The sequence below is a fragment of the Trachemys scripta genome, chromosome 4 (assembly GCF_013100865.1).
Source record: "Trachemys scripta elegans isolate TJP31775 chromosome 4, CAS_Tse_1.0, whole genome shotgun sequence".
Classification (NCBI taxonomy): domain Eukaryota; kingdom Metazoa; phylum Chordata; order Testudines; family Emydidae; genus Trachemys; species Trachemys scripta.
In genome coordinates this window covers 59,932,396-59,953,140 of record NC_048301.1, presented here as the reverse complement: position 1 = coordinate 59,953,140, position 20,745 = coordinate 59,932,396, and the positions used below count along the sequence as shown (strand labels likewise).

Below are 20,745 nucleotides of genomic sequence, written 5' to 3'. Positions count from 1 at the left end.
GCCTAAATATCTCTGGGCCCCATCTTTGTGAGTGTAACCAGCTACACGGACAGCCACCCAACCAAAAGTGTTCATGGGAAAAAGGCTAAAGACACACGCTGCCCCGCGCCGGCCCCACCCCCATATACACACCCACCCGCTGCCTCACGCTCATTGGCTCCCCGCAGTCACGCGCCCTTAGCCCACGGGCAGAGTCACGTGATGTGGTCTCAGCTAGCGTTTCTAGCCCATAAGGCGGTGCTGATGACATCATTCCACCGCCGGCACTTTGGACGGGGCTGAGGGCTGGAAGGGGCAGTGTAAGGGGGGGCTCTCGATACGTCATCTCTATGCGCCGGCGGGAGGGCGGCTCCTGGGCAGAGTGAGGGGCGCGTGTGGCGGGGTAGCGGTAGGACGGTGGCCGCGCGGGGAGCGCAGGGCATGGTGGTGTGAGTAACCCTGAGTACCCTGCTGTGGGGCCCGGGGCGCGTGTGTGTGTTACCACGCAGCGCCGACTACCGGCTCCGCTCCCTACGGCGACAGTCAGTGGCTGGCAGCGTTGTCCCAGCTCAGCCGCCCCAGCCTGGCGCGAGCCGGGTATAACCGCCCAGGCTGCGGGGTGATAAACGGCCGGCCCCGGCCCTTCCCCCGGGCCCTAGCTGCGCCCTCGGCCATGGGGCGGCGCGTGCCTGGGTGACAGGCGGGCCCCAGAGCAGCCGTGTCCGCGCCGGGCTGGTGCGAGGCTGGGTGAGCGGGGTGCCGCAGGGCTGCGAAGAGCGCTCCCACCCCGCCCCCCTCGGTAGGCTCACACTCGGGGGCTGCTCGCTTGGTTGCAGAGGTCAGGGCTGGCTCGAGAGGTTTCGGGCTGGAGCACTGCTCCCCCCTGGGGGGGTCCTCCGAGGTGCTGAAGTGGGGAGAGGTGGTGACTGACATTCATTTGACTTGTATCCTGTCTGCTTCTTTCAGGCACATCATGTCCAAACTGAGGGTGTCCCGTGTGGGGCTTGGGATACTGCTGGGTGCGGCTGCAGGGATCGGGTTCTTGTATGTGTTCTACAGACAGAGGCGGAAAAGGCCCTGGTGGGGACGCAGCTCCAGGCACTCTGGGGTTCAGTACATGCAGAACTCTGTGGGGCCCCATGAAAATGCAGAGACTCGGGGGCACCATAACCAGGGTACAGTAATTATTTCTGTTTCTTCTTCTGTGTTATCTGCAAAACTGGTCTCTGACTGGCAAGGGTGGATTTGTCCTTCATGCCTTAACTTTGGTTCAGTGCTACCACTACTGCTTTTTCTATTTGTAGCTCAGAAATGGTCAGTATATAATTGGGATATTACCATTTCAGGAGATAAACTGCCCACCTGCTCACCCAAAATATGATATATAAGACACTTCAGTAGATCATTTTAAAATAACTGACATAAATTAAAAATAATCCACTTGTTACTGGAAAAATTAAATGCACACTATCATCAAATTAATATAATAACCTGCTAGTTAATTAAAGAATTGTAAAGATCCAAGATAAGCAGCCTTCTTCCAGCTAGTTGCTAAGTGCTGAACAAACCCCAATTCATCTCAGCGAAGAATTGAACAGAATAAATTATTCTTAAATACTTTAAAGAACACAAATCATAAACAAGCAGGATGCTAAACATCATGCATTGTGTAACATCACATTCTCCAGTCTTTGGCCCTAATTTTATATGGAGCTCTGTGTTATGGACCCCACATTGAAGTCAGGGAGGCACCATGCAAGTTTAGGGGGTTGCCCACATGCAGCCAGTTATGATTACCATAATTTAGTTTTCACCATTTATGAGGTTTCATTTCTTTTAGGAAGCCATTTAACTAGGATACTAAATAGTAGCTTTCACTTTCTTCTTTAGTCAGTTTTCATTCACTTTCACTTTTGCAGATATACTAGCACAAGGCTATTCTGCAGATTTGCAAATCTGTAGAAGGGAAACCTGAAGGGACATAGACTTTAAGGTCAGAAGGGAACATCATGATCATCTAGTCTGACCTGCATATTGCAGGCCACAAAAACTTTACTCCCCTCCTCCTGTGATAGACCTGTAACCTTTGGCTGAGTTACTGAAGTCCTCAAATCATGATTTTAAAGACTTCAAATTACAGAGAATCCACCATTTACACTAGTTTAAACTGCAAGTGACCCAGGCCCCATGCTGCAGAGGAAGGTGAAAAACCCCTAGGGTGTCTGCCAATCTGACCTGGGGGAAAATTCCTTCCTGACACCAAATACGGTGATCACTTAGACTCTCAGCATGTGGGCAAGACCCACCAGCCAGACACCTGAGAAAAACATAGTCAACTTACCAAAGTGACTTTTTTAGTTTAAAAAGTCATTTGCTACATGTGTTATAAATAATACGGAAGACTAAAAAGAGAGATGGTTTTTCTCTGCTTTTTCTGATTTGTTTGCTTTGCATACAGTCAGTGACCTTGTTTTCCTCTATATAGTTTGGGGTAGATCCTGCAACTGGGTCCACCTGGATTTGCTCCAGTGTTCATGCAGAGCCACATCAGCTTGAATAGGGCTTACTTTACAGGAGCTAGACCAGCGGTTCTCAAAAAGTGCAGAACCCCCACTGCACACAACCCAGACAGGCTGGGTGGCCTGCTGAGGTGAGTCAGCGGGTGGAGGTGGCATTGCCTTCCTGGACCCTGCTGTGTGGAGCTGGCCCAAGCCCTGCCGGCCTCTGCTACCTTCCCTCCCTCCCCCCCCCCCCCCCCCCCCAAAAAAAAAAAAAAAAAGAAAAAAGAAATGGACATACCAACTACACTTATGCCTGAGGGTCCACCCCTGGCCCAGAGCCCTGAGTCCCCCACCTCTCCCCAACTGGGCCCTGGTGTTTTTATAGCCTGTTGAGAGGGGCCACGGAAAGAAAATGGTTGAGAACCTCTGAGCTAGACCATAGTAAGTTTCTAAATGGTTTTTTCATAACCAAATGGGGGACAAAATATTTTATTTAAAGAGAACCAGGACCCCAGTGTGCTAGGTGCTGTACAAACACAAAATAAAAAGACATTCTCTACCCCCAAAGAACTTGCATCTAACTGATGTTAATTTTCTTTATACTATTTTACTTCTCTTAAAACACTTGTTTAAAAGTAGTAATGTGGACAAGCATGTGGAACTGAATAATTAGATCATTACAGTAACTAGATTGTGTTCAACTGCATAAAAGTAAGGACATCAGAGTGGCCATAGTGGGATAGGCTATGGTCCATCTAGCCTAATGTCCTGTCTTCCAACAGTGGCCCATGCCAGGTGTTTCAGAGGGAAGGAGTGGAACAGGTCATTTATCAAATGATCCATCTCCTTTCGTCCACTCCCAGCTTCTAGCCTTTACAGGCTTAGGGAGACCCAGAGCATGGGGTTGCATCCCTGACCTTGGTTAATGGCCATTGATGGATGTATCCTCCATGAACTTATCTAATTATTTTCTGAACTCAGTTATAGTTTTGGCCTTCACAACATCCCCTGGCAACAAGTTCTACAGGTTGACTGTGTTTTGTGTGAAGAAGTACTTATTGTCAATGATCCTAAATAGAAACAAATTAGAGTGTTAAATGTTTCACTTTCAATAAATCATGGTGGTGGTAGTAACATAGATAAAGAAACTTGTTTACACCAGAAGGTTTTTTTTGTTTGTTTGTTTGTTCCAGTTGTATCCCTCTAAATCAGTGGTTCCCAAACTTTAACAACCTGTGAACCCCTTTCACCAAAATGTCAAGTCTCGCGAACCCCCTCCTAAAAAAGAATATTTCCAGGGATTTTCTCCTTTACCTGAGAATAAATTATAAAAGCGATCTTGCAGATATAAAATTCGTTTTTATGACATGCTTATTACACATTATTTATTATTTATCATTACAGTATTTTAATTACATTATGAAAATGGCAACACTCATCCAAGATCTCACTTCCGTAGCTTGTATCACTTTGAATAAGCTTGTTATAAGACAAGGCTCCTATGTTTCATCAAGGAGTATCAGATGTGAAACAGCATGAAGGTATCTAAGAAGCCAGTGCCCCGGGACCCAAGCCGTTGGGGCCAGTGCTGGAGCTGCTGGGGCCGGGGGTGCTCGGCTGGTGCTGCTCGGCCAGAACCGGGGCCGGTGCCCAGGGGCCAGAGCTGCTGGGGCTGGGGCCAGAGCCGCCGGGGCCGGGGGTGCTCAGCTGGCGCCGGTGACCCGGGGCCCGAGCCGGGCCGCAGTCGCTGGGGCCGGAGCCGCTCGGCTGGGACTGGAGGGAGCCGCTTGAACTGGACCGCGCCTCGCCTCCCCGGAGCCCTCCTTCTCGTGTCTCCTCCCCCCCGCCCCCCCAGCTTATCTGCTGCTGCCCGCCTGCCCCTGCTTGTTTTTAGACTTCCCGCGAACGTCTGATTTGTGGGAAGCAGGGGAGGGGGAGGAGCAGGGGGTGTGGAGTGTTCAGGGGAGGGGAGGAGGGGGAAGACAGCTGTGGGGCAGGGCAGTGTGCTAAGGCTGCAGGGGATGGGGGGAGCTGGGAAGGGGCTTTGGTTGTCCAGCGGTGCTTGGCTGCCGCTTTTCGATCTATAAATATCCGACCGGGGGGAAATCCCAGACACTTCTAGGTTTTTAGAAATCCCCCCCCCCGCCTCCCCGGATGGCTATTTATAGACCGAAAAGCCGGACATGTCTGGGGAAATCCGGACGTATGGTAGCCCTAATACAGAAGCCCCTGGAACCCTATAAATTTGGGTCCCAAATCCATGAACTATTGGAACTCATTTATAAAACTTTTCTTAGCATTACATGAATATATTGTTTCATACTAGAGACTTAGAATTTATAATCCCTATTCCATGATGAGATATATTGTAGCTCAAAGATATCTTAATTAAAACTATCTTTATGTAGATTTTTTCCTCAGAAAGCATTTTATAAAAAAAAAATCATTGATTTTTATCCACCCTGGTCATAAGAACAGCCATACTGGGTCAGACCAAAGATCCATCTAGTCCAGTATCCTGTATTCTGACAATGGCAAATCCCAGATGCTTCAGAGGGAATGAATAAAACAGGTAATCATCAAGTGATCTATCCCCTGTCACCCATTCCTAACTTCTGGCAAATAGAGGCTACAGACACCATCCCTGCCCATCTTGACCAACAGCCATTGATGGACCTATCCTCCAGGAACGTATCCAGTTCTTTTTTGAACCTGTTATAGTCTTGCACGTCATATCTTCTGGCAAAAAGTTCCACAGGTTGACTGTGCGTTGTGTGAGGAAATACTTGCTTCTCTTTTTGTTTTAAACCTGCTACCTATTAATTTCATTTGGTGACCCTTAGTTCTTGCGTGATGAGAAGGAGTAAATAACACTTCTTTATTTACTTTCTACACACAAGTCATGATTTTATATACCCCTATTACCCCATAGTCATTTCTTGAGTGGTAACAACTAATTTAGACCACATCATTTTATATGTATAGTTGGGATTGTTTTTCAATATGCATTACTTTGCATTTATCAACATTGAATTTCAACTGCCATTTTGTTGCCCAGTCACCCAGTTTTGTGAGATTCCTTTGCAACTCTTCGCAATCTGCTTTGGACTTAAGTATTTTGAGTAGTTTTGTATCATCTGCAAATTTTGCCACTGCATTGTTTGCTCCTTTTTTTGTTTGTTTGTTTTTTGTTGCTTATTTATGAATATGTTGAAGTACCTGTCCCAATACAGACCCCCGGGGGACACCACAATTTACCTCTCTCCATTCTGAAAACTGACCATTTATTTCTACCCTTTGTTTCCTATCTTTTAACCAGTTATTGATCAATGAGAAGATCTTCCCTCTTATTCCATGAGAGCTTACTTTGCTTTAAGAGCCTTTGGTGAGGGATCTTGCCAAAGGCTTTCTGAAAATCTAAGTACACTATATCCACTGGATTACCCTTGTCCACATGCTTGTTGACCCCCTCAAAGAATTCTAGTAGATTGATTGATTGATTGAGGCATGATTTCCCTTTACAAAAATCATGTTGAGTCTTCCCAAACAAATCATGTTCATCTGTGTCTAATAATTCTGTTCTTTACTATAGTTTCAACCAGTTTGCCCAGTACTGAAGTCAGGCTTACTGGCCTGTAATCGCTGGGATTACTTCTGGAGCCTTTCTTAAAAATTGCTGTCACCTTAGTCTTAGTGGGAATATAACTTTAAAACCTGCCTGTGACAGACAAATAGTTTTAACAAATGAAAAGAAAGGAACACATGCTTAAAAATAAGCAACCTCGTAAATTGCAGTGGTCACTGATGTATTCATTTTTTTTCCTACAGTGCACTATTACATTGTTTTATTCCCTCTTTGAATGCCCAGAAACAAGCATCTGGCAATGTTTTCCTGTTTCTAATCTTTGCCACTCACCTCTGTCTAATTAATTTTTTCCTCACTCTTTTAGTTCTGCTTATAAGACAAGCACCAATGGAGGCTGGTGATGGCATTACATACACAACTCTTTTAACACGAGAAGAGCAGGTGGAAGTGCTGAACCGTCTGGACTTTGTGCTGAAAAACATTATAGAGCTACGAAAAGAAGTGGAGGAGCTGAAGAACAGCCTGCAGAGTTTAGCTGGGGAGATCATTGGAGAAGTCAAGTACGTACAAAACCACCCTCCTTTTGTCAATTATAAACAATTAGAAAACCATCTCTCTATATGCCTTGAAAGAGCTCACAGATCAGCAGGTTTTAGGTGAAAACAATTTTGTCCTCTCTGCCTTCTCTAACGAAGATATCAACCTAAGTATCTTGTATAAATGGGAATCAGGACAAGTCTCTCATGCACAGTGCATATTCACCCTTCATTACAATAATGCTCTAAAAATGGGCAAGGTTGTAAGCTACTGTTTTCTAAAATTTGTCCCATCTTCCCCCACCTAACTCCCCCAAACAGAGATCCAATGCCAGCCAAGGAAATTTGAAATCCAATGTATGCTCAATATTCTACAGTCTGGATAATCTGAGCATGCACAGGCATGTGTTTACAATCTCATTTTGTGTAAATTCCACTAAAAAGTACGATTATTTAAACTGGAAAGGAAAAGAACTGGAAGGAATTGGCTTTAAGTTGTCAATTGTGACAGGAATAGTGAAAACTAATCATTCAATCCTTTTCGATTTGTTTGTAACACAAGCACAAGGAGATATTCAGTGAAATTAAAAGCCTAGTAAATCTAGAACCAATAAATGGAAATATTTCTCTTATACAGTTTGCTTGTTCACTAGAGGTGAAATTCTGGCCCTACTCAAGTCAAAACTCCCTTTGACTTCACTGGGGTCAGTATTTCACCCTAGCTGTACACTTACTCAAAGGTCAGTGGAACAGTTACTCTGGACTCTTAGGCCTGTAACTTTGACAATTAATACTTATAGTTGTACAAAACAGTGACAGTATGAGAAGTCATATCTATGCTTCAGGATGTGTGATCATCTCCCTATTTCAGGAATTATGTTTTCTTGTCATGTACAACACTGTACATAAGACTAGGTGCATTGTGGGTGTTTTCCTTCCTCTAAGCATTGGGTGCTCTCAGCTGTCTTGGACAGATGCTGAACCAGACGGACTTGTGGTCTGTACATTTCTGGCTCTTTTCTTGTCTCTGTAGCAATGTTTGTCCCATTCATATCTACTGTAGATTACGTAGTGAATGGAATATCCTGTAAAACATGACCTCTTTGGGGGCAGGGGCTGTCTTTTTGTTTTGTGTTCATAGAACATGTAGCTTAGTGAGATCCTTGTCTCTGACTAGGGCCTTTAGGCACTATGATAATATGAATGATAAATAATGTTCCTTCATCTTTCTTCACTGGAAGTATGATTATATACACTTTATATCTGCATGCGAGTTTGTTTGATCTCATTTACAGTGTAGCCCACAGTATTTTAAACTTGGCAATTTGTGACTTCACCCACATGAAGCAGGAACAAGTAGCCATTTTAATTATTGCTCCTTTGATATGGAGTGGATGTAATAGATTGGGGGATTAGAAACAAAGAAATTGACATGGTCTGAAATAGACACTTCTCTCATCATCACTGTTTTTCTGTCTGTCTTTCAGGTCCCACCTGGAAGAAACCCAGAAGGTAACTCGGCGGAGGCGATACCCATTTCCTAGAGAGAGGAGTGATTCCACAGGGTCCAGCTCTATTTATTTCACAGCCAGCTCAAGAGGGGCCAATACAGATGATGGTGAAAGTGAGGGAGGGTAAGCAGAACATCAGTTAAGAACTGTTCTTGGTCTCTGAAACTTAGTAGTCACTTACTTCATCATATTCTATATCATAGATGGGATGTTTCAATAGATGCATTTTTTTTTCCTTCTTGCATGAAACCTAGCTGTTGATTTTCTTTAAAAAGCTAGAAGTTTCAGATACTACACCTGCCCCTGAGTCCTCCTACCAAGCATTGTAATTTTGCTACCATGTTTTATAATTTAAAAAAAAATAATTATCCCTTCCAGTTCCTGTTTGATCAACAGTCAGGGTGAGGTGTGACAGTTTATATGCCATTGCAGGCAAACTGGCAAGGAAATTATGACAGGGCTGGAGGGAAATAAGAAATACTCCAGTTGGCTCTAGTTATAATTGTGGAGTATGGTGTTCTTTGAATTGTAATTCAAGAGAGGTGCTCTAGTTAGGGACAGGCAACTTTCACTGAGAGTTTGAGCAGCAGGGCTCCATTTAACGCAAACCTATGAAATCTACTGTAGTGAGGTACAGCTGGGAGCAAGAACCCACTGTTGAGGGTGAAGCTGAGCTCACTGACTAAAGGGTGATTGGAATAAGCCTTTGGCTGGGTTGGAAGGAGATGGGTACTATAATTCTAAACGTGACATTCTGGGAGAGATTATGTAAATCTCGTTAACATTAACAAATCATTTGGGGTCAGAGTGGCCAAGAGCAACAGCAAATGTCAGACCATAAACTAAAATTACTTTTGAAGTAATGTTTTCTAAAACATTCTGAAATTAAAAGGAAGTTAAACAGAATACAACACCTCTAATTCTAAGGGTATGTCTACACTACGAAATGGTTGATTTAATAGAAGTCGATTTTTTTTAGAAATTGATTAGATACAGTCGATTGTGTCCCCACTAAGCGCATTAAGTTGGCGGTGTGCATCCACAGTACCGAGGCTAGCGTAGACTTTCAGAGTGTTGCACTGGGTAGCTATCCCGCAGTCTCCGCCACCCATTGGAATTCTGGGTTGAGCTCAGGCCTCCCTCCCTCCGTGAAAGCAACAGCAAAAAATTGTTTCTCGCCTTTTTCCCTGGGTGACCTGTGCAGACGACATACCACGGCAAGCATGGAGCCTGCTCAGCTCACTGTCACGGTATGTCTCCTGGGTCCTGCTGGCAGACACGGTACTGCAGTGCTACACAGCAGCATCCCCTTGGCTTGCCTTGCGGACGGCAGACGGTGTAATATGACTGCTAGCCATCGTCCCGTGGGTGCTCCTGGCTGACCACAGTTAGGTTGGTCGGGGGCACCTGGGCAGACATGGGTGCTTCTGGCTGGCCTCAGTGAGGTCAGTCGGGGGCGCCTGGACAAAAATGGGAATGACTCCAGGTCATTCTCTTCTTTAAGTTTTGTCTAATGGAAATTCAGTCCTGCCTGGAATATCATGCCAGCTGGAGGCTTTTGCCTCAGGCTGCTTTCCCAGTTGGCAGCACCGCACGGTGGCGCCTACCCCTTGCTCCCATTGCTCATGAAGCCTGGACAGTGGTAAGGAGCAGTTCAGCTATAGGCTGAGCAAGTGCATAATGGTGGTAGAATGTGCCTTTGACATTTAAAAACTCGCTGGCGCAGTTTACTGACTGGGTTAGACCTCAGCGAAACCAATATTCCCATCGTTATTACTGCTTGCTGTGTGCTCCACAGTATCTGTGAGAGTAAAGGAGAGACGTTTATGGCAGGGTGGGAGGCTGAGGTAAATTGCCTGGCCGCTGATTACGCGCAGCCAGACACCAGGGCGGTTAGAAGAGCACAGCAGGGCACACTCTGCATCAGAGAAGCTTTGAAAACCAGTTTAATGACTGGCCAGGCTTCAGTGTGAAAGTTCTGTTTTTCTCCTTGATGAAAACCCGCCCCCTTGGTTCACTCTACTTCGCTGTAAGCCAACCTCCCTTCCCTCCCCCTTTTGATCTCCGCTTGCAGAGGCAATAAAGTCATTGTTTCAAATTCATGTATTCTTTATTAATTCGTCACACAAATGGGGGGATAACTGCCAAGGTAGTCTGGGAGGAGTGGGGGAGGAGGGAAGCACAGGGGTGGGGTAGTTATAGGGGCACCCCCTAGAATGGCATGCAGCTCATCATAGAAGCGGCGTGTCTGGGGCTCTGACCCGGAGGGGCCGTTTGCCTCTCTGGTTCTTTGGTAGTCTTCACACGGCACTGCTGCGGGTCCCTGTTATAACCTCTGTCCTTCATGCCCTTGGAGATTTTTTCAAATATTCCGGCATTTCGTCTTTTGGAACGGAGTTTGGATAGCACAGATTCGTCTCCCCATACAGTGATCAGATGCAGTACCTCCCGTTCAGGCCATGCTGGAGCTCTTTTGCAATTCTGGGACTCCATGGTCACCTGTGCTGATCAACTTGCTATGCTGGCCAAACAGGAAATGAAATTCAAAAGTTTGCGGGGCTTTTCCTGTCTACCTGGTCAGTGCATCTGAGTTGAGAGCGCTGTCCAGAGCAGTCACAATGGAGCACTGTGGGATAGCTCCCAGAGGCAAATATCGTTGAATTATGTCCACGCTACCCCAAATTCAACCCAGCAGGGTCGATTTCAGGGCTAATCCCCTCATCTGGGAGGAGTACAGAATTTGATTTTAATAGCCCTTTAAGTTGACAAAAATGGCTTCATTGTATGGATGGGTGCAGGGTTAAATCAATTTAACGTGGCTAAATTCGACCTAAACTCGTAGTGTAGACCAGGGCTAAGACTATGTAAAACCTCATTTTGTTAGGGTCATGCTTATATGTTTGTCATTTTATTTAGATTCTTACCATATGTATCCTTGTACTATCTGAGTACCATAAGTCACCTGATGCTTTATAAGTAGGATGCCTACTGGGTGCGCATACCTCTGGTCAAGAGGAGGAAAGTCTTCTCTTTCCTGCCTTTTTATTTTTTTATTTTATTTTTTTTTCTTAAAGTCAATAGATTAAGAAGGGCATGAAGCAGTTCCTAAGCATAAAATTCTGTCAGTATTTTCTCATGGAAAGGCAAACGATATGTCTTTTAGACTGAGGGTTCCAAATTACCGTGTGTGTTTTCTCAGTGTCATTTGCAGGTCTAAATGAATCTTCAAATAATTATGCCAGTGCATATAACTAGCATGTTGCCTCTGCCTGCTGATAATGGGTGGGCCAACTTGTAAAGTGTGTGTGGCTGCATGGAGGAAGAAAACTGAAAGTTTCTATCTCTTCCTACAGTGTTTGTCTTCCTACGGTGTTTGTCTTAAGCTGATGGTAAAACTTTTCCAGGTTCTCCATATTTTGTGAGATCTTTCCTTAGAGGAGGAATTTGAGCTGATCTCATTGTCGTTTTTTAACCCCTTGCAAATGATATATGATAACCAATGTGCTTCAAAGTGACTAAAGAATAGTTTCACAATAATTCTGCTTTATGTAAGAAAAAAGGCAATTATTGACCTAACAGGATGATGTTTACAGCATCTTGGAATTTGGAATATGCTTTCTTGGGATTCCCATGCTTATTCTACAGAGGTGTAAGATTTGTTTGGGCTTTTTGGCTTTGGCAAAACAGAAAACATACATTCCTCCATGTCTCTTAGGAGTTATTAAAATAACAAAGCAAGAAAAGCTGTCTGAAGAGAACAGAGAATCATTTGTAGGACATGGAAATGACGGAGATGTTTCCAGCTGAAGATATATTGAGCATTTTACAGCTTGTCCTCTCAATCTTGTTTTGATGAAGATGGTATTCCTTTCAGATAAAACATGTAAGCTTCTAGTTGATTCAGAGAAACTTTTTTTGTTTTTACTTGTACAGGCTATTCAGGGTGATTAAAATCCAGTTATAAATACTTCCACAGGTTTGATCATCCTTCTAGTAAGGCCACTTTTAATTGTTCCAAATCTGTCTTTTGCGGAGAATAATCTCAGTGAACAATTGCTGTCTGTATACTGTTGTAACACCATTCTCACCATGGTGCTAATTACTGAACCATCTTTTTGATGGCTTTTGACTGTAGCCTCTTGATTAATAATTTTAAAACCTTCCCTCCCAAACTATCTTTTATGTGCTCACTCACCTTGATTGACACAGCACATGTAGTTATAACTGAATTGCTGTCTCCAAGTATTTGAAATGCCCTGTTTTTTCTTTAATACTGACAGCTAAGAGGTTTTACTGAACAGCTTGCATATGTTGTTTAATGGGTTTTGTAGAGTGATTTGTAACTTTTTGAAACACGTCACATATGTCTGTTTTTTCTGAAGTGAAAGGTTGTCAGTAAGCCCCAAATATTTGTGGCTAATTCCTGTTAGGTTCCAGGACATAGCCTACAACTAACTGTAAGGGAAATGTAATTGTTTGTTTTGTGTGAGAATAACATTATGGAATTTAAGGGGAGGAGTTAAAAAATTCCTTATTATACAAATAATACTTTAATATAATTAAAATAAATTATTGCACCAGTTATGCTCATCACTTCTTAAATTTTTCTTGGCGCTGGTCGATGACAAGAGACTAGTCAGTTTCATTTTAGTCTACTTCACTTTGAGAATTACACATTTTCCTGAAAACAAAGCCCTTGAAGACACTTATCTGCACTCACAGCTTGCATTGTTGGCAGAATACTGGTAGATCATGTCACTTAACCATCCGCTCTACCAGCACAGAGAAATGTTCAGACTTTCCCACTCTAGAGCGATCTGTACAGTCTGTAGTCCAACTTACAAAAGTGTGTTTAAAAGTTAAAGAATGCTTTTACTTAATTAAAAATGGAAATATTTACTCAGTTTGTTTTAACAAGTCTTCAAGTTTTATAAAACCTAAACTTTGGGCCACATTTGACCACCCAGCATTTTTCTGAAGCTGACCTAAACAAATTAATGTTTTTTAAGATTTCAGGCTAACAGAGTGTATATACTTAAAATTACAACTTTAAAACAAAAGTGTCAATATCATCCATTTATGAACGAGAATATGAAAAGGTGCCTGCTCCCCCTGAAACCATTGATTTAGAGTAATCGGGAGCAGGCGCAGGCCTATGGTAGTAATATTTCCACAGGAAGAAAACCAACATCCACCATCTTACCTACCAATCAGAGTATTTTCAAAAGGCTTTGTTTGACTGTCAGACATGTCGGGTATTCCTTTATATGCACGTTCTACTCCCCTTCCATTTTAATTTATAACCATATGGGTCCACGTTTGCCCTAAAATGTCAATGATTCTAGAACAAAGTTGAGTGTCATACCTATTTTTTGTTTGCCAGTTAGGAACTGAATTCAAGGCCCTGCAATATTTCTCTGCAATAGCTGGGAATACCTACAGCAGGATAGAGTATTCATTTCTCTTTCTTTATTTGTGTGAAGGATCTTCAACTATCACAGAAGAAAATCAACCCTAAATCTGGATCGTGAAATGCTAAAAGCTTTTCCGTTCATCTCATAAAATAGTAGAACAAGACAGATTACACAGCCACTTCATTCACCTGACAATAGTTTGAAAACATTAAAAACATTTGGCTAATGGGGGAGTAACTGATTCATGGAGGGTCAAAACTGAGATTCTGGTAAGAGGAAGATTTAGATTAAAGGAATTTGGTTAAACAACACTTTGTGTAACTGGTTCTGAAAAAGTCCTTGTGTTAATACATCTGTTATTACATACAGAACTTCTTTAAGTCTTCATTGTCACAAGTTACTATACTAGCATCTTTTAGAAGATGTAAAGGTTAATTCCAGAACCCAACAAGCGCAGTAGATAGTGGATTTTTTGAGATGTTGGTCTAGTGCTGTTAAAGAGGCATTAACTAATAAAGATAATTGCAATGGATTGAAAGGTGGAGCTCCTAGTATTCACAGGTTGCAGAAAAGAGATCCTCTGATAGAGGAAACAGCTTGATGTCATTGGGCTGCCTCAGCCAGCAGTATTCTGTTACCATGAGATAGGGCAGTACAGACTTTGTTACAGGGCTGTTGGGCTTACTCCTGACTGTCTTTCATGGTGGCTTTTAAATTACTAATAAGTATTCAGTTGAACCTTCTTGGTGATTGATCTAATAAGATTCTTGCAGCTGGGTAAAATCTTTGTAGAACATATCTAACAGAGGAAGACTAGTGAAAGGATAAGTGTCAGGATAAGACTTTTTTAAACTTGAGAATCGCCATAGCAAGTTTAAAACCTTTTAACGTGGCTAACCTACTTTCTCAATTATCTCCAAGCTTTTTCCTCATTTGTATTAAAGTTCCATAGTGAAGGTTGCAACTAGCTTTCCATGATAAACTTATTTTGTCTCTCCTTTCTCCCCACTTCCTTTTTAAAATCCCAAATCTATAGTTTAGATGTGAGTCAGGGAATGACTTTAATGTGACACCTTAAAAATGGGTGTTCAGGAGAGTTCAGAAAGTTGAGACTTTTTGCCTTTTTAGAACAGGTAATAAATAAAATTTAGTTTCTTGGATCCCCTAGCTGAAAATTAGCACCCATTTGATTACAAATGTAAAGCTATTTGACTTTAATGTTGTTGTGAAATGTATGTTTTAGCCCGCTTGATATAAGATATCAAAGGGATGCTGAGAAATCTCAAGCCTTTTCTCCAATAGAGTTCAAAATGTCTCTTGATTATTAGAGAGTAAAGATGATTTTTTTCAGCCGAAAAGCTTGAGAGAGGCCCGCAAGTCTCAAAGACTTAGCCGTGATTCTTCTCTACAGCAGACCTTAAGAGAGCCACCAAGTGGGGAGAGGCCCCTCTGATCTCCAGTATTGCTAACACTTGTGATTTTATTGTGAGTCTTGTTGTTAGTAGGTGTTTTTCTTAATTCCCCAGCTTCTGAAATCATGTTATGATAATCACAGCTTTTGTTTAACCTCTCCACCTAAGTTTCTAGCCCTCATGGTTGCAGAGAGAAGTTTGAAAATGTGAAGCTCAAAGCAGATATATATATTTTAAATTAAATTTGACTGTTAAACTAGTCTCATGATTTTGGGGGGCATGACTCTTGGCATTGGCAATAGTGTGTCTTCACACTGCCAGCTGTCATCCAGTTCCCACTTGCTGTGTCCCTTCTGACATCTGTGGGAAGGGAGCACTGCTCCTGCAAGGCAGACTGTAGCAGATAGGCCAACGGGAGAGAAGTGGGGCTGGAAAGAGAGTAGGGAGTTTGTGTGGGAGGATAAGAAATTGGGGCATTCTCTATTCTCATTTGCACTCCCTCCCTGTGAACCAGTTATAAGGATTTGGAAGTCAGCTTCTGTGTTTCATTGCTTCTTTGCAATTCCTTAGTTTGTTTAAAATATATTTAAACAGTTCAGACCAGTAGCAGGTCAGTAATTTAAAACTTTGCAGACAGCTTTAAGAGTCACTGTGATGAATTAATGGATAAGCAATCCTGGCCTAATATAAAACAAGTTTGTTGTACTAAACTGAAGATTCCATGTTACTTATGCCTCCAGTATTAATCCTATATAGCTGTGTATGGTAGCCACTCTGGAACTGACTTGAAACTGTCTGCATTAGCACACATTGTCCTCAGATTCTTGGTATACATATATATATTTTGGCAGTTGCTTTCTTTTGCCTTTTGATGAAATCTTATAAAACTTCTGCTGCTGCTACTTATAATCCAAACAGGCATCAGTAGCGCCTCATGTTTCACTTCCAGATGACCCAAATTGTTCCATGCTATTAGCAGCAAGAAGTCTTGGATTGTGGTGTGGAAGTTAATTGTCTTGCATTGCTTTGGCACTGTGCGGGGCAGACAAGTCCACTGGGGCCTTTTTCTTTTTTTGCATGCTTATTAGCACCAAATAGCTTGTTATTAATGTAGGAAATATGCCAGCTAGGGACTTTCACATATTAATGCATTTAAGAACTGTCTGTCTTCTATCCTAAAACAGGATAAAAACACTTAAATCCCTTGGTCTTTTTGAATACTTTTGTTTTTATTGAATTACATTCAGCACCATTTCTTTTTTAAACTGGCAGCATCTCATACATGAGCCATCTCAATAGAGCGAGTCTATCTGGGTGAGAGGAAAATGTATACATCATGAGCCATCACTGAATGGTAATTATCTTTTTTATAAAAACAAGAACAAAAATTGACACAGCATTTTGAAATGATTTTTAGACCTTGTACTTTGATTGTGCTTCAGGATAAAAAGTCTTTTTCAACCTAGATACACAAATCATTGAGTACCTTTAAAATGCTGCCAGTCTGGAATGTGGCATGGCAGCTGTTTATCTGCCCACACCAATGCTGCACAGCAGTGTAGGACAGGGAATGAAGAATGGCATGCTAAATTGGAACTGCTGCATGAATTAAGGGAGACTGAGCAGTTACATTTTAACAGGATTTGACTAGCGAACCAAAGTTTGTATCCTTATTCTTATGAAAGTGCCACAAGTTGTTTAATAACAAGTGGTCAGTACCTTAGGTTTTACAACTTGTACTAGAGGTGTTGCCATATTTTGTCCAGCATGTCCTGCACCATGCTGATTCATAGCTTCACTATGGATTCAGAGGGAAGAATATCTACTGAATCTGCAACATAATGACTAGGTGTTTTGAGAGGCTTCTCATCCACATAATGACAAGACAACACTGCTTAGCCTGGGATTTGGTTTGATTACCTGGTAGTGTACAGTTCATGATGATCTAGAGAGAGTGATGGGGCTGGTGTGGTGTCTGCCCTCTGAGTTGACAGTATTCCTTGGCTCTCTACCACGGAGAGAGTGAGTTCAGGGATCCAACTGTACTCCTCATGACTCCTGGAAAAACAGTACTTTAGTAGTCAGGAGTACCTCTTCTCATCTGTATTTGGCACAGTTGCTATCCACGTTTCTCTTAGATGTGTACCTTGGCACATGCCTTCAATCTCTAGATTTGATAACTGTAACATTCCCTGTTTTGAGGCTGTCCTTGGAGAACACTTGGACACTTCAGCTGGTAAAAAATGTGATGATCTGATTGCTTGACATAGCTGACGGTAGGTAAAGCTACGTTTTAGTCATGGGTATTTTTAGTAAACGTCATGGACAGGTCACTGGCAGTAAACAAAAATTCACAGTCTGTGGCCTGTCCATGACTTTTACTATATACCCCTAACTAAAACTTGGGCAGGGGCCTGCGGATGCTCGGGGGAGAGGGAGAACAGGGGACAGGCAGTCCAAGGGCACCATAGGTGCTGGGGGAGGTGGTTCAGGACCCCCACTGGTGTTGGGGTGGGAGGGTGTTGGTGGGGCTGGTAGGGGCTTCCTATCCGGTTCCGCGTGTCCCTGCAGCTCCTAAGCTGGGAATTGCAGCCAATGGGAGCTGCGAGGGCAGGGCCTGTGGATGTGGGCAGTGCGCGGGAGTCCCCTGGCCCCTCCGCCTAGGAGCTGCAGGGCCATGCCAGTGGGAGCCACGGAGCCCCCCCATCCTGAGGTAAGTGCCTTCCCGTCCCCCGGGTCCCTCTGACCCTAATCCTGAGTCCCCTCCCACACACCCAAACTGCTGCTGCTGGCCCAGTGGCTGCCCATCTTGACCTCCATGACAGACTCGCAGCCTTAACCATAGGGAGCACGTTACGCTAGCGTCCCATAGGCTGCAATGGTTTCCTACTTGCTTCTGGTGCAATTCAAGCATTGAGCTTTTAAAGTTGCACATGGTTTGGGTCTTGGTTACATCTGGTTAATCTTCCTTTTCATTGCTTGAACAATTGCAGTCAGGGTCTGTAGTTAAATGTCATGGGGGCTCATGGCAGGCTGCTTGCAGCGGAGGGCCCTCTCCTTTGGAACTTGCTTCCCTCATTAGTCCAACGAAGCCTGAAATTAAAACCGAACATTCTTAAAAAATGAGGTCTAACTTAGTGCTTCCTCCTTCGTTCAGAGCTCCCATGTGAGTTAGAGAAGGCGCACGTTAGGCTACGCTTTTTTTTAAATCAGGCCACCTATTTAGGTGCCTGAACATAAATTTGTGAATTTAACTTTAGACAATCCCTTATGGAAAATCTTGGTCTGAGTTGTACCCTGTCTAGTCTGGACCACTTTATTGTTAATCATTGTCTGCTTTTACATAAGATATCATGTCTTTACATGGCTCAGCTGCTACTCCTTAATTTCTTTTTATACATGTGGAATGATTTTGATCACTCACCCACTGTTTTCACACTTTTTCTCCCCGTCAGCTCGAACAAGCTGTTTCGTATTTAGTGCTCAGACTGTCTTGATCAAAATACTAATCTTGCCAAGAAAGCTATCTGTGTTTGAAATTCTCTAGAACAGACCAAAAACCTCAAGCTGTATCTCCCACCCAGATGAGTCTGTTAAACTTCCTACTGAGGTATCTGATGTATAATCTGTAATTTCCCAAGTGATTGTCCTGCTGGTTCTGTTCTGTGTATGCTTTTGTAGGCTTTAAAGCTAAATGGTCTAAAAAGGCTCTCTCACGAGGCCAGCTGGATGCAGACTCCTGTCTTGACTTCCATGCTACCTTCCTTTTGAATTTATTTTCTTCACCCTTTTGTATTTCTGTACTACATGGGAATAGTTGAAAGATGCATAACTGCAGAGATTTAAAACTAGACTGCACAAAATTCTGGAGAATACAGCGTAGAAAAAACACTTCTGCACTAGAGAAGGTTGGGCCTAGGACATCTATTAGTCCAACTCCCATCTCTCTGATTTTTTTTTTTAAATATTTTCTCTTGGTTTGTAAACTGTTTGCCCTGCATCTTGTTTTGAGTACATGTGATGGCACTTAATTCTATATTTTAATTTTTACTGAAAGGTACACCACAGCCAATGCAGAGTCTGACTATGACCGGGAGTCAGAGAGAGAGAGTGAGGAAGGGGAAGATGAAGTGAGCTGTGAGACAGTGAAGACTGCACGGAGGGATTCACTGGACCTTGTCAATGAGGATGAAACTGTTTTGGTCTTTGACTCTACAATGGAGGAGGAATTTGGTCAGCTGCTGCAGCAGGCTGACCAGCTGCATAGTGGGAATAACCAGGAGAAGAGGGAAGGATTCCAGCTGCTGCTTAACAATAAACTGGTGGTAAAGTTCATTTTAATTTCCCAGCAAAATTGTGTGTTCGGCTAACAGGGAAAGATGAAATTGGGCTTTTAGTTATCATAGTGCGAGACCTAGTCCATGCTACAAATGTAATGGAGTCAATGGACCTGGTCATAACATGGCTTAGAAGTGTAGTGTAGACAGTACCTAACAAAACTAAAACCCTGACAGTCCAAGGACTTGACTTTCTTAAATGTACCCTCTTGCATCCTGTCTGTAGTACAAATCTAAACAGTGTTGTAATTGGGTCCCTTGACTCAGTGTTAGAGTTCAAGCACTATATAGTCAGTACAAGAAATTATATAGCTTTTTTTACATTGGTGCCTGTTTAATACAGCAACCAAATTGTTTTGCTTATCTTCAACATTAATATCAAAGATGATGTAGAGGCGAGAGATAACAAATTACTTATGCTTACTTGATTAAGTCAAGTTTCTTTGTAAGCCCCAAAAGGGATCATGACAGGAATTTATTTAATACTCCAGTGTATCCCTTTTCTTAAATGTTTCTCCTACTTCTTAATAGTCTGAGTACCAAAGTAAGCCAACTTAAATTGATATTGTCAGGTAGTTTAGGTTTAAAACTTAAACTATTTTTTTAAAGTACAACAAAACCTAGTATAAAGAATTTTTTTTTTATATTTCACTGAATGCATTGGTTTGTGTTTTTTTTGACTGAACATTGCCACTGCAGTATTGGCAATCCAGCCACAACAACCTCATTGCTGTTTTGTGCAAGCAAATGCCTAAAATGAACAGACAGCATAAATAAATAAACTGAACTTGTTAAAACTTGTGACTTTTCTCCTGCTTTTTGAGATGGAATCAGACAAGTGGATGTGTGGCTCCAAGGCTCATCCCCTCATCCGTACTAAAACGTCTGTGAAGTGGGGGGAAATCCATTTATGGTGATGTGATAAGTTAGACCTCTTCTGATCTTCTTTGAATTGTGGGTTTAGTTGCAAATTTGGAGCTTCATTTTACTCTTCTGCTGGAGTTCTTGTTGGTTTGGGCCCATTTAAGTTTTTTCAAAGGGTTTTTTTTACATATGTTTACTCTATGTAGCTAGAGAGAGAGATATAGATAGATAGATAAAACATACTGCCTGTTACGGCTGCCACTTGATAGTCCTCTTCCTTATATCTTTGTACCAGTGGAAGAAAGGGGCTCTCTAACACATGATCTGAAATACTTATGTTCTGTCTGCAGTATGGAGACCGGCAAGATTTCCTTTGGCGCCTGGCTCGAGCATACAGTGATCTGTATGAAATCACAGAGGATGCAGACGAAAAGAAATCATATGCTTCTGATGGTAAGGGAAAAGTGTGTGTTTGTGAGGCAGCTCAGTGTAGTGTTTTTATTGGATAAACATGTTTTTTAACTAGATCTTGTGTTACTAACACAAATTTTAAAAATACAATTTTCCTGTTTGTTTACTTGATCAGTTTCACTACTTCTTTCACT

The 20,745-nt window shown here is 42.6% G+C and overlaps 1 protein-coding gene across 8 annotated transcripts in view; it reads left to right on the top strand.

The window, feature by feature from the left end:
* Positions 1-230: 230 nt before the first annotated feature.
* RMDN3 (regulator of microtubule dynamics 3) overlaps positions 231-20,745 on the top strand; it is a 60,396-nt gene continuing 39,881 nt past the window's right edge. For 4 of the 8 annotated variants that reach the window (XM_034769073.1, XM_034769072.1, XM_034769076.1 and 1 more), the window contains exons 1-6: positions 320-361; positions 946-1,154; positions 6,431-6,626; positions 8,090-8,236; positions 18,997-19,264; positions 20,491-20,593. In XM_034769073.1, coding sequence (XP_034624964.1) covers positions 330-361; positions 946-1,154; positions 6,431-6,626; positions 8,090-8,236; positions 18,997-19,264; positions 20,491-20,593 — 955 coding nt within the window. In that variant the 5' untranslated portion in view covers positions 320-329. Of the gene's footprint in view, positions 300-319; positions 429-799; positions 818-945; positions 1,155-6,430; positions 6,627-8,089; positions 8,237-18,996; positions 19,265-20,490; positions 20,594-20,745 lie in introns of those variants that run through there. The other 4 variants (XM_034769079.1, XM_034769074.1, XM_034769077.1 and 1 more) reach the window with 3 other exon arrangements.